This window comes from Echinococcus granulosus (assembly GCF_000524195.1).
Source record: "Echinococcus granulosus chromosome Unknown EG_S00082, whole genome shotgun sequence".
In the NCBI taxonomy this organism is placed as follows: Eukaryota; Metazoa; Platyhelminthes; class Cestoda; order Cyclophyllidea; family Taeniidae; genus Echinococcus; species Echinococcus granulosus.
In genome coordinates, this window is record NW_020170462.1 from 305,366 (window position 1) to 315,321 (window position 9,956).

The 9,956-nt window shown below is 42.8% G+C and overlaps 2 protein-coding genes across 2 annotated transcripts in view; both read left to right on the top strand. All coding sequences in view use genetic code 11, as the record gives it.

Annotated features, from left to right (window-relative positions):
- The window catches only part of EGR_07627 (Bestrophin-1), a gene marked incomplete at both ends in the record, with an annotated part of 7,334 nt that extends 5,383 nt beyond the window's left edge, over positions 1 to 1,951 (top strand). The window contains 5 exons of the mRNA XM_024496876.1: positions 218 to 295; positions 800 to 1,036; positions 1,156 to 1,406; positions 1,526 to 1,602; positions 1,806 to 1,951. Of these exons, the coding sequence (XP_024348732.1) occupies positions 218 to 295; positions 800 to 1,036; positions 1,156 to 1,406; positions 1,526 to 1,602; positions 1,806 to 1,951 (789 nt within the window). The remainder of the gene's footprint in view (positions 1 to 217; positions 296 to 799; positions 1,037 to 1,155; positions 1,407 to 1,525; positions 1,603 to 1,805) is intronic.
- Positions 1,952 to 6,400: 4,449 nt separating this feature from the next.
- EGR_07628 (Bestrophin-1) overlaps positions 6,401 to 9,956 on the top strand; it is a gene marked incomplete at both ends in the record, with an annotated part of 4,861 nt that continues 1,305 nt past the window's right edge. Inside the window, 8 exons of the mRNA XM_024496877.1 lie at positions 6,401 to 6,432; positions 6,462 to 6,572; positions 6,739 to 6,892; positions 6,968 to 7,171; positions 7,965 to 8,169; positions 8,882 to 9,084; positions 9,423 to 9,500; positions 9,677 to 9,829. Of these exons, the coding sequence (XP_024348733.1) occupies positions 6,401 to 6,432; positions 6,462 to 6,572; positions 6,739 to 6,892; positions 6,968 to 7,171; positions 7,965 to 8,169; positions 8,882 to 9,084; positions 9,423 to 9,500; positions 9,677 to 9,829 (1,140 nt within the window). The remainder of the gene's footprint in view (positions 6,433 to 6,461; positions 6,573 to 6,738; positions 6,893 to 6,967; positions 7,172 to 7,964; positions 8,170 to 8,881; positions 9,085 to 9,422; positions 9,501 to 9,676; positions 9,830 to 9,956) is intronic.

The window sequence follows — 9,956 nt, forward strand, 5'->3', positions numbered from 1 at the left end:
CTCGTCTTAGAGCAGGTAGGGCTTTATTGTTAGTTTATTTTTCCAGTAAACTTTGCTTGAATTTTTACTAAAAGATGTAAAATTTTAATTTCTGTTTTTGAGATCTAAGTGCTCTACTCGCCAGTTAGATAGCAAAAACCCAAAACACTATCCACCAGCCACAATTTTGCCCGATTTATCTGTTAAAAATAGCTGATTTCCTATGCTTTAATTATAGGAAATTGGTGAATTCCGAACTCAGCTACAAACCCTGGAGGTATACAGCAGTATTATGATGCCCCTAGTCTACACTCAAGTGAGTTACCATGGCAATAAATCTTACTCCGCTTACTCTGCGTCAATAGATCGTAAAATGCATGCGACAGGGATCGTGTTACTGGCACCGATTCCTCTTAATTGAAGCAATTTTCTTACGCTAGCCTTAGTGACACTCACATTAAGGGCAGATACAGCAATTCCCAGGAGGGGGGACATACCGCCTTGCGACTTTAGAAGTCCAATATCTGAGGGTTACAAGTCCTTTGCCTCTCCATGTACTCTGACTTCTGAGTCCCCCTTAAAAGCACACCAGTCAGGATGACAAATTGACTGTGGTAGATTGGCAAGAGAGATGGATGACTTGGTTGGAGCCCAGTGACACAGAGACAATGAGTTAGTGCATTTTCCCGGTGTACCATAAGAGGAACTGATAAAATTGGTTCCGAGTCTCCAGACTAAAAAAAAGAGGTTAATCATGAGAGGAATGTCAGACTGTCAGCTCGGCAGAGGTCAATTGCATCGTATGTGAATGGAGATTTAGCTAAAACATTCCCAACTTTTACCAACGAGAGCGTCTATCCTACATTTATGCAATGCTTACTTATCTAACCTCCTCCTTGGCCAGGTGGTGATAATCGCAGTGTACAGCTACTTCGGTTGTGAGATTTTGGCCTCCCAATTTCTGGAAGTTGCCAAGGTGCCAGGAGAAGCTGTGGTGGATTTCTTCGTCCCTATTTTCAGTATCTTCTACTTTCTCTTCCTCATGGGATGGCTAAAGGTATGTTTTCTGACCCATTGTAGAAACGTTTTCCATTGGTTGCTTCAGAAGTGCGTAGGTGGGTAAAGTGCGCAAACAGTGTTTGACTTTTTTCTGTTTCATCCTCCGACTTTGTTTAGGTTGCCTTGTGCGTCATGAATCCGTTTGGAGACGATGACGAAGATTTTGAGACATCGGCTATCCTAAATTACAATTTAGACGTGAGTTATCGAAGCGTTTTGATGGATGAGTCGACGTATCCCGAGGGCTTAAGCGCAGCCACCTTCGAGACAAGTACAATGAAAGGTGTGGAGGATGACAACCTGGCCGAGTTCATCAAGAGTGTCTCTGATGAGTTGGCAAGGGTTGACAATGCAGTAGAAACGAACGAGTAAGTGTAAAACGCACAACCGTAAGTTAGAGGCGAATCACCACGGTCCATCTCTGCAATCCTTTAAATTACTCGCCCATCCATCTAGCATGTCAACCTCATTGTTTTCATAACTATAGACTGACGAATCTGGAACTGAGGCACCATCTTTGCGACTGCTGTTTTAGACTTAAGCCAGCTAAAAAACAACGCTTAGGTAAGCTGCTCGGTTTGAGCCCCTCCTGTTATTCCTTATTAACCTATTTCCAATTAACATATTCTAATATATAACTGTTTCAGTAGATTTGATGCATTTATAGTGATATGCTTTAAAGTAGCCTATTTGGGGTTTTTCCCTTAGTTATTGGTTCCTTAGGATTTTTAAAGTTTGCCAAAAAAAAATTTTCGCTCTTTAGGCAGTAACGGATCACTTCCACATATTCACCTTCACTCCAAAAATTACGGCACGAAACACCAGCCCACAAGTGTCTGAACGAATTGATATAAGTGAATATGGCGACTCCTTCCTCACCTTCCTTCCTTCCTTCCTCCTTTGTAGTAAGTGACTTTATAAACCAAAAACGGGCGCAGTTATGTACGAAATACACGTATACATAGATTAATTTCAAGTTATTTAAAAGCCTCGAAATGGGAAACAATAAACGCTTTTTTTGCGAGTGGAGGCTTCTTTGAAAGCAAATCTATCTAACATTTTCTTACTGCCACAATGACACCCCTAGTGGTTTAGTTTGGGGATTGTCATCGTTGGACGGATGAAAGGAATGCGAAGCCTTTTGCCATTGGCCTGAGCACTTTGGATAGAGGGTGAGCGTAGTCCTCCCGACGTCTGTCTAGTCGGCTGCAGTTTTAAGGGTGAAAAGTGAAGAGTAAAAGGGCGGCTTAGAAATGACCTACGAGAAGAGGAGGTCAGTGGTCAGTGGTATTTCTGTAGAGTTGGAGGTGCCTTCACGATACCGCGATACTTTAATTTTAATCAACTCCCAAAAATGACACTTCGGGGAACCAGAACTTGCATTTTTCTTCCCATTTTAGAAGCAGGCGAAAATCCGATGAATCAAACATTTTTGCGCACTATTTACCTTATGAGGTAACAAAACTGTATGAAAGTAACTTCATTATTGATGCACAGAAAGGCTGAGAGGGAGATTGACAGCAGGGCCTATACCACTACCTTCGAGAGGCTGAAAATTTGTGCCTGTGTGTGTGTGTGTGTAGTGAAGAATAAAGAAAAACAACGGTACCCCAAATCGCTCACTACTTGTAGAATTAAAATTACATCTATACATGCAGGATTTGTATGCACTGAAGACTGGAAAAACAATTTCCCAGGCATTCTTTAGGTGCCTGTCGATTTACCGGGTGCTTTCAACGATTTTGCCTGATTTTACTCCCCACGCATCCTTGTTCAGATCCTAGTGTTTCCTCCACAGGCAGGATCAATCATACTAGTGTATGATAAACACGACTATTCTGCAGGATGCCGTGATGGCAGGTCAATCCGTGGCGATGGGAGAGGTCACGCCATTGAAATCAAAGAAAAAAGTTACATCTATTCACTACAGTTTCCAGTTTAATCGACTAAGCAGGAATGCGTTGTAAATTTTTTCATGTTTGCTGTTATTAAGTGGAGGTGAAAAAGTGAAATTGAAGCTAAAAAACAAATAAATAAGGGCAAAGTTCTAGCCAATGAGTGATAGGGATTCCAGATTATCCTGCTCCTGATTTACTAGTGGTTGGTTAATAGGAATGGGAAACATTGCCGACTTGACCAATCATAGCTGCAGCATTAAAAATAAATACTAATCAATGCTGCTGCCTTTTTCAGGGAAGAAAATGTTCTCCACCTGAACTTGACACCTACTTCTTACATTGTGCATTTACCTAATCGTTAAACAAATGAGGGCATCTAACAATCCCTTTTTTGGAGCAAAAAAATAACATTTTGTAAGTATAGCTGTGGAAAGTTACCGCATTTAAACAGCCGACTACGGAGAACCTGAAGTTTAACAAAGACACTGGCTTCTGATTGGTTGGCGGTGTGTCACCTTGACGAAGTTGGAGCACACATTTTAAGCCCAACTGAGTCAGCTATATGCATGCGCATGTGCACAGTTTCAGTTGATCGCAAAACCCACTAGAAGCATCGAATCAGGTCTCCACGTAACCTCGATCCATGTCGATCTCATACCTGGATGACATTTCTGACGGAAGCGGGACATTTATCTTCCTGAAGCTGTTGGCTAGGTAAGATTTTTCAGAAGAAAATTGGTCTTTTAAAGAGCCTTAAAAAATTTCCAGTTGAATCCAATAATGACCCGAGAGTTAGCAGAATTAATCCTTGAAAGAGCCTCCACACATTTAAGTAGTATGCAGAACGGACTATCTAGTGCTCATCCGTTCATGCATTTTTCTACATACCCTTGCATATTCGACAAGACTTTTTTTAAAACAAGACACAATAACTAACCAGCTTTTATTAGGTGATAGTAAATTACCAGCTCAAGCTGTCATTGATCTTGGCGTTAAAGGTATCACCCGTGAAAGAAATAGCATGGCTCTATTTAAGTAGCATAACAACTGTAGCATTTGATTTTTCACTAGATTCAGACATATTCCCTTTTTGAAGCTGCCTGTTAGGTAGAATGGGCTATGCGCAGCCAATTTCCCTCCTTAAAGACGGTCCGATCAGAAGTCATAGCTGCTCATAAATCGCCAGGTCACATTTAAGTAGCATATGGGGGGATTGTTTTTTTATTGTAAGACCGCAGCAGAGTACATTTGAAATGACTGGAAGAAGCCTCGATTTGTTAGTTCTATCGAGATACAGCGCACCCTCTTACCCTTGAAAAGAATTAGCCCTTAGAAGTGAAGAATTTTGCGTAGATAACAAAGGTACGATAAACTGTGTTCCTATTTTGACGTCCTCAAATGAGATGTCTAGACCTGCTTTTACTGGTGTAATGGCATTGTTTATTACCTACTCAAGTAAGTAGGTGAGTATTGTGAGTCTCGTGACATTCATGTGACAGGGGTAACAAGAAATGGGCTGGATGGCAAGGAAGGCCTTATTTAGGTGAAAGCAAATTCATCCCATCTACGATTTCTGGCAAAAAAAGTGACCTTGCGTACACAAATAACAGCAGTTTCCCGAAACTACTCCACACACCCCATCAGTGCCACAGAGGTAACAGGAATTTGCTGTATGGAAGGAAAGGTCGACTGAAATGCCCTCAAAACAGACAAATATTTAATAATTCTGCTTATTTCTGTTGCATATGGTCAGTTAGGTGTTTAAAGAGACGCCAAATCTTGCTTGCATTGCATCCTACACTTGACTACCTTAAAATGAGTTGTTCATTCTACAGTTTGATTCGACGATTGCCGATAACACACGGGTTATATCTATGTCAGGCACAAATAAAATTACGTTTTCGTCGAGTAAATCTGATTGTACAGTTTACCAGTCAATATCAATGGATCCATTATCATCTACTGACTAAGGAATTCAGTAGTAGATAACGCCTTCTTAGGTTTCAACAAAAAAACGTTTCAACTAGAAATCGTATTTAGGGGTCATATGCAAACTTTACTCACAGTCCTATTCTTTGGAAGTCCGAGCTCAATGGTGACAACTTGCTGATTCCACTACAGCTAGATAGTGTAGCATTTGAGTGACACATTGACAGCAGAGTAGACGTTTTCACATATTTTGGCAGCTACCTTGAGTGATTTCCCTACCTACGTCCATCTCTCTTGTCGATGAGCTGTTTCCCTCCGGCCACGGACCCCGAGTTTATGTCCCAGCCCAAGAACCTTGGTCGTATTAGTCATGCGTAATTATAGTGACCGCCTGACCTTGACCTTTGAGTGGGTGCTAGAGGTATTTGGATGTTAATCAAACAAGCAGGAAGGGAGGAAGAACGCGACGTTCTGGGATGTTTGAAAATTAGCTCCCCACACGGAAACTTTTCAGCGCATCAAACGAGAACGTCTTCCTGGGGTTGCAGCACCCCTGGCACTTCGTCACTCTCAAAATCCGACTTGAGCTCACCTCAGGTCTGTCTCATTGCCGCGATTAGAATCGCCGCCTGCCCAAGAGGAATTGCCTTGTTCTTGTTCGACTTTCTAGAGGTTTCCTAGTAATGGCTATCTCCCGACCATTTCAGAGGCTCGTCCTCTCGCTCGCTCCCTTCTTATTAGACAGGAATGCAACTTAAGTTCACCGATAGCCGCTCAAAGGTCAAGGCTAACGAATTCCTACAACTACCATTAACCGACTCGGACTGCGCATGCGTTAATCTCCTCCAGCCGACTAGCCGTCATGTTCATGCACGCACGTCGCCACTCTGCACTTACTCACGCGCGCGGGTTAACAAAGATATCTTCCGCGGCCTTGTCTGCTGACTGTCGGGTGACGAGCTCGAGGGATCCGGACCACAAGCACAACATGTGATAAATGACTTATAAACTGTTTGCGGGATTGTATGACCACGGAAGCTGTGGTGATCCCTATGACAAAATCTGAGACATACTGTTTAAATACACTTGGTTGTGAGCATTCATGAATATACTAGAGGACTAGCGGCAACCAATTGGACCTATTTACAGCACTTTGGATGCCCATGACCTTGTGTAAATCGAGTGACAAATCAGGAGGAGCTCAACGGAGACAACAAATGGAGAGGTGTGACAGAGGGCTCGAGAATAGGGTGGGAAAAGAAGGGATCCAATTTCAAATCACAAATATTCAGGACGTTCAAAAGGAAGTGTTTTGCTGGAGATACATAGCTTTTTAATTTTAAGCTATTTTTTTAATAATGCTTCGTGTCCATGCTAAGTTCTGATCTTTGTGCTCCTTGAACGAATTACCGGCCACCAATCTCCCATTTCTCGAGTGACATAATTTGCTGTTGGCATTAGTGAATGTAATGCGGGACTTATTTTCACCACCTCTTTGGCAAACTTACCTCAACTGTCGTTTTAGTGATGAGTGAATGGGCTCAAATACGATTATTCTTCTAAACCGGTATTCTACCTTCTCTTTCTGGCTCTTAGATGGAAGGGCAGCCTCTACAAGTTGGTGTGGTTGGATCTGCTTGGCTATCTTTTCCTTCACTACTTCGTCCAACTCATCTACTGGGTATTTCTCAACCACTCACAAAGAATGTAAGTGACCCACCACCTCAGTGTTACCCCAAGGTAGCGAGATCATTGGCTGGCTCAATGCCCCGATTTCCATGGTTTAAATTCAAGGTCACCAGTTGTTTAAGCATCTAGACACGATTGTTTCAGTTAAAAAATGAAAAAATTCTGCATCTTTTTATTTGAAAAGAGCTTTTAATGAAGTTGTGGACTACTGTGAGGAGATCCGTGGACAAGTACCCATCTCCTTTTTGCTCGGTTTTTTCGTCTCTGGTGTCATTGGACGTTGGTTTGATACCTACATGTACATTCCATGGCTCAACAACATCAGCTATCAAATCGCGGTGAGTAGGAAAACCTCGTGTCCCTTAAAATGTGAAAGTGACAAAACGGGTTATAGCCGAATTCGTTTTCTCCAGGCAACGATAAACTGTGCGGATCCCCGAGTGGCCTTGAGAGCTCGGCTGACGGTGATGCGACACCTCAATCTCTCTTGGATTCTCATGATGCGAACCATCAGTGACAGAATCTCCAATCGTTTTCGAATGCAGTGTACTGCCACAGAGGGCCATAAGAGGCAGCGACTGCGACACAATCGTCACGACATATTCCGGAGCTCTGAGGTGTGTTTTACTACAACTATCTCAAGCTAGACACTGTGATGTACTCTTCGTGTATGAGTAGTGGATACCTGCACTGCGGATGAATCTTTGGCTAGAAGGTTAATCAGTTACCGCATATTTGATGACCGTGGCAGTAGCAATAATAAATAGATTTATAAGTCTTTTTTGAAGTTCACATAAGTCTCACCTGAAGGCTATATAGAGGCACAGAGGCCCTTCGTCACACCATTAGGACGAAGTCACAAATCGTGTAGCTGCTTCTGCGTATGGACGTCGTCGCCTGAGCTCACTGTGATCGTCCCTCTACCGCAGCCACGAGGCGGAATCGAAGCAGATGAAGAATTCGTATGTATAGAGCAAGGGTACAGTCTATCAGTGGTTGCGCACGCTATAGGCCCAATTACATCTTCCAAATATCGCGTTTTCGGTAAAGCAAGCTGCCTCTGAGACGAATGGATTTATCGGTCAGTGATGGTTAGTCTGGGCTCTCGTACCAATATCTCGTTTCGAGTCCTCTCCTGAAGTCATAAAAGCCATTCTGCTACAAAGGTAGGAAAAAAATTATCAGTTGACAGAAACGGAGTTACAAATCACGAGGTGAACGACCACCTATTTTTAAGTACTACTTGGTCAGCTATGAGTAGATACGTCCAACTATGAGAGACTAACTAGCTTTGCTGCTTAGCATGTTTAAACACAATTCGACAGGCGATTGAATCACAATTCGTGATACTTTTTTTGCAAAAAAAAAACATCGCAGAAACAAGGTCAATGGCAGACCCTATCATTTTAGTGGCCTGATGAAAAGTTGAAGAAGTCTCATTCTAGGAAGCGAGGCTCTTCACCCCTCACCGCAACCTCGCCCTTGCAGGCACAAACAAAACCATCCCCAACAGCCTCAGGTGTCTTCAGCTTTAATAATCCGGATAACAGCCTCTTCGATGCGCCTGATGACTACGGGCTGCGAGAGACGCTGAAGAGCATCAACAACGACAAAAGTAGGTCGCACACACTGTGGGGCGATTCAAGGCAGACTTTAGGGTTTGGCATGACCACCGATTAAACAATTGGTTTCATAACAATTTTGTGAGTCCCTTGACGGTATCCACAGATCTGAAAGCCACTTCCGAGTCTTTTAATACCTCTAACAACGAGCCAATTAAATCTAAGGATAATTGGATGTTGAACCCGTCTTAGTAATGCAGACGGCTCGCAAAGCCTCGACACGTTTGCCATGAGGTCCAGTAATGTAAATTACAAAAATTCACCAATTTCATCGCTTGAAATTAACCTAAACGGATAGAGTACACACCAGTGACGAATATGTTTATCCAAGATCACAGCATGCTATGACCTAAGGAGTGGAAAAAAACAGCGTTCATTACCCCTGTCTAGGTATTTTATTTATCAGAAACTTTACTTCCTCAGAGCATTTTTAGATCGGAAATTGAGGATGTACTCCTATAAATCACAATTCTTTAAACAAAAACTAGGCAACTTTAGCGCTGATCTACTTGTACTCTAAAGTAAAAATACAAATTACTAGAATATTTACTTTCTCGCCAATTGCGAACAACTTGCTGCCTCACCGATCCCCTCTGCAGCGTTCGAGGCTCGCGCGACCACGACGTCGAGTTCTGATTGGGTGAGGGGATGAGGCTCAACTCTGATTGGCCAAGAGGTGATTTTATTGCCGTTTGTCTTTTCAAGAGGTGCAGCAAACCTTTGGCAAGTTGATAACGGAGCCCGAGATCCGCGCATTCGAGGCTATTGGGAGGCGATACTTCCAAAAAACGCGTCAACGCTACCTGCCCGAGTACTGGGTGCCCCTCCAGTGGGCGGTGCGTGTGGTGCAGAAGACCGCTCTGCACGGCAACATCCCCGACCCGAAGATCTTGATTACTGTCTTGAATGTGAGTTCCACCCATCTGTGTATGTCTGCCTATCCACGAATCCGCCAGACCTCTGAGTCCGGCCATTCATCCACTCACCCGTTTATTGTATTAATCATTCGCGACGATGGTGGTGCCAATTGGCCAATAATGCTGCCAACTCTCTAAAATTGGCATAATTCATACTTCATGTTTATTTGGACCTTTAGGAGCCAAAAGTGTTTCTCATTTCCTAGTTTTGCCAGATCTTCATTTGAAGCAAGATTTACTGATCAACTCAATCAATCACCATCATAAGGGGATGCATCTTTAAATTCTCCTATTCTTAATTCCATCATATCTTGCTGTTTCTTTTTTAGGAACTTGGAAAATTCCGGGAACGGTTGCAACTACTTAAAACCTTCAGTAGTCTCACAATGCCACTTGTCTACACTCAGGTATGAGGAATTAACTTTTTAAAATATGTCTTATTGGTACTTTAGACATAAAATAAGTTAGTTTAATAGAAAACAAAACATCTTCATGTTTCCTCACGAGCTTGAATGGCAGTTCTCTTAGCCTAGTAGTCAAAAGGAAAGACACAAAGTGGGTATAACTGACATGTTTCTTGAAGGTGGCGGTTATTGCGGTGTACAGCTACTTCATCTGTCAAATCCTGGCGACTCAGTACACCGAGCGTGCCGTGAACGAAACCAACATCAATGCCAGCATGCCAGTGCCTCTTTTCAGCGTCTTCTACTTCATCTTCCTTGTTGGATGGCTAAAGGTAACATTTTGATTAGCCAACCAACTTTGCTGGGGTGTTACTAACTAAACATAAGTAGAACCGCCGCCTAATTAAGTAGAGTTGGCAGACAACTAGAGCGCGATGAGTTGTGACGATTTGCTAAACG